General features: G+C 51.3%; 1 protein-coding gene across 1 annotated transcript in view; it reads left to right on the plus strand.

Moving 5' to 3' along the window:
* Positions 1 to 1,550, plus strand: part of LOC307229430 (protein ELFN1-like) — a gene marked incomplete at both ends in the record, with an annotated part of 32,786 nt that extends 31,236 nt beyond the window's left edge. The window contains one exon of the mRNA XM_079999430.1: positions 1 to 1,550. This exon is cut by the window's left edge and continues 578 nt beyond it. Within this exon, the coding sequence (XP_079855556.1) occupies positions 1 to 1,550 (1,550 nt within the window).
* Positions 1,551 to 2,787: the final 1,237 nt, after the last annotated feature.

A 2,787-nucleotide genomic window follows, 5' to 3' on the forward strand; every position in this document is an offset into this window, starting at 1 on the left:
ACCTGAAGCCTCACACCGAATACACCTACTGTGTTGCTTCCATAAGGAACTCCTTGCGTGTCAACCATACCTGTCTGACCATCTCCACGGGGCGCCGGAACGGGTCAGATATGATAGCCAACGAGTCCTCAGCCACCCATTACATCATGACCATTCTAGGCTGTTTGTTTGGCATGCTGCTTTTCCTGGGCCTGGTGGTTCACTGTCTCAGGAAGAAGAGGATTATGGAGGAAAAGGAGAGAAAGATGAGCCGGATACAACGGACCCTCATAGAGCTCAAGTATGGAGGTGGGGATATTGAGGGAGGCGGCGGTGGAGGGGGTCCTGTTTCCCAAAAACAGATGCTCGGAGCTGGGGAGAGTCTGTCAAGGATGCCCTACCTGCCCCCGGGAGGGGAAATTGATCCATACAAACTCCAAGAGGTGATAGAAACACCAGTGCACAAACCCACTAAGCTCAATTACATGGAGGTCAGAGGGTCTGGGGTGGAGAGGGAGAGGGACAGGGAGAGAGAGAGAGAAAGAGAGATGTCACCCCAAACTAACCCACAGGGCTCAGTGGCAGAGATCTCCACCATCGCGAAAGAAGTGGATAAAGTCAACCAGATCATCAACAACTGTATAGATGCTCTGAAGTCTGACTCTAGTCCCTTCCAGCAGGGGATGAAGTCCCCCTCCTCTGCGGGTGGAGGCGCTGTATCGACTGCTGAGCCACAGCTGGTCCTTCTCTCTGAACCGGGGGGAGAGCGGGGAGAAAGAGGAGGGGAGTTCCTGTCTCCAGTCTATAAAGGAGGAAGAGGGGGGAAAGGAGAAGAGAGGGGTCGAAGTTATCACCAGTCACTGCAGCGCCACCACAGTATGGAGGCCCCTCCCACTTCAAAACGACCCAGTACCTCCTCCTCACCTGGCTCCGCCCGCAGCCCCCGCTCCTTCCGCTCCGAGGGGGGCTACCACTCCTCCGAGACCCGCTACATCGAGAGGACCTCACCCGGAGAGAGGGGGGGAGGAGATCGAGGAGGCGGAGGCGGTGAGGGTATCCGCACGGTCACCCCAGCGGCAGCCATCTTGCGGGCCGAAGCCCAGAGGATCCGCCAATACAACGAGCACCGTCACTCTTACCCCGGCTCTCAGCAGCACCTCCAGGACCTGCAGCACCACCCCCAGATCCTGCAAGAGCTCCACCACCACCCGGGGGGTCGTAAGCCCTCCGTCCTGGACCCTCTCACCCTCAGCAGGCAGGCCAAGCAGCGGGAGCTGGCCTACTCCCAGCTGTCCCCACATTACCCCCTCTCGCCTCAGTACCACAACCTCAGCTACTGCTCTAGTCCCGAGGAAGACGAGGAGGAGGAAGGGCTCCTCTGCACCCCGACCCTGGGGCTCTGGGAGAGGTTTAAGCTGCACCGCAAGAGGCACCGGCAGGCTTCCATGGAGGAGGAGGGATATGTGGCTGCAGGACACGCGCTGAGGCGAAAGGTGCAATTTGCCAAGGACGAGGATCTCCACGACATACTGGACTACTGGAAGGGTGTGTCGGCTCAGCAGAAGGCTTGATTCCAAACCCGAAAAAAATAGATGAGCGTCAAGAGATGAATAGGCCAACATTGCGTACATACTATACTCACCCACACACACACATAGATACAGACACACGCAGATAAGAAAGACATGTAAATACATCATGAACCCACACAGTTGCAGAATCGACGAAAAACAGGCATATGAACACACACACACACACACACACACAAACACACACACACACACAGACACACACACACACACACACACACACACACACACACACACAAAGCCTTTGCTTCTGAGAACATGGACCAAACTAATATATTTACGATACTGAAGAAAAATTAGATAACTTACGAAGAAAAAACTTCTTTTTTTTTTTAAATGTAATGAAAGTTTTAGCTCAGACTTGTATGTAGCTGTTTGTACTAAAACTAGGTTTTGGATGAAGGTAAAAGTCACCAACAACAACTTAAGCAGAAACAATAAATGTTGCCGGGTAACCCGCCCCAAACGGATATTCTGTCCCGCGGGGAAAAAAAACCCATTTCAATCTGCCTCCAGGCTCGGGACGCGACGCGGGAATAAACTTCGCCAAACGGCCTGTTCTCTCATCGCCGCCGTGAATTCGGTCACGGTTGCTCTTTTGCCCCAGAACAGATGCTTCATTTACACTGGGAATTTATTGTACTGTCGACGGTTCGCCGCGATACCAGATATTTGGAAAGACAATGGACTCTGATCGATGAGGAAACATCATTAGGACACTTTGTGGACGGGTCGCCGGGCAGGGGGAAAACAATCAAGTGCGCTGAGACTGAGGTGGTCGCTCGCAAACAAAGAGCGTAATGTGCCAAATCAACCAAGGGGATAATAGAACCTTACTGTGTATTCAACCTCTTCACTCTTTTTATAGAAAGAATTAAAAAAAAAAAATCTTACAATGATATGTTGTTATTACTATTATAATAATTATAATTAATATTACTTCTTATTACAATCCTCCATCATTACTATATTATTTGAATATGGCATGGCTCTTTTGTGTGACCGTGCTTTTGACTGTTTTACTCCTCGCGACGGAGGAGACGTGACATCACACATCGACAGCGGCGTCCGACGGACGGACACCCCAGACGTTTTATTTCTCTTTTCTCACGCCGAGAGGGAGAGAGGGACGCGATTCCGTTCCCATCCCAGTGGACACCTTTCGTTTGTCTCAGCTAAAAAAAAAAAAAAAAACCCTGACTCCATTTTACCACTCCCC

The sequence above is a fragment of the Zeus faber genome (genome assembly GCF_960531495.2).
Source record: "Zeus faber genome assembly, chromosome: 4".
Lineage (NCBI taxonomy): Eukaryota > Metazoa > Chordata > Actinopteri > Zeiformes > Zeidae > Zeus > Zeus faber.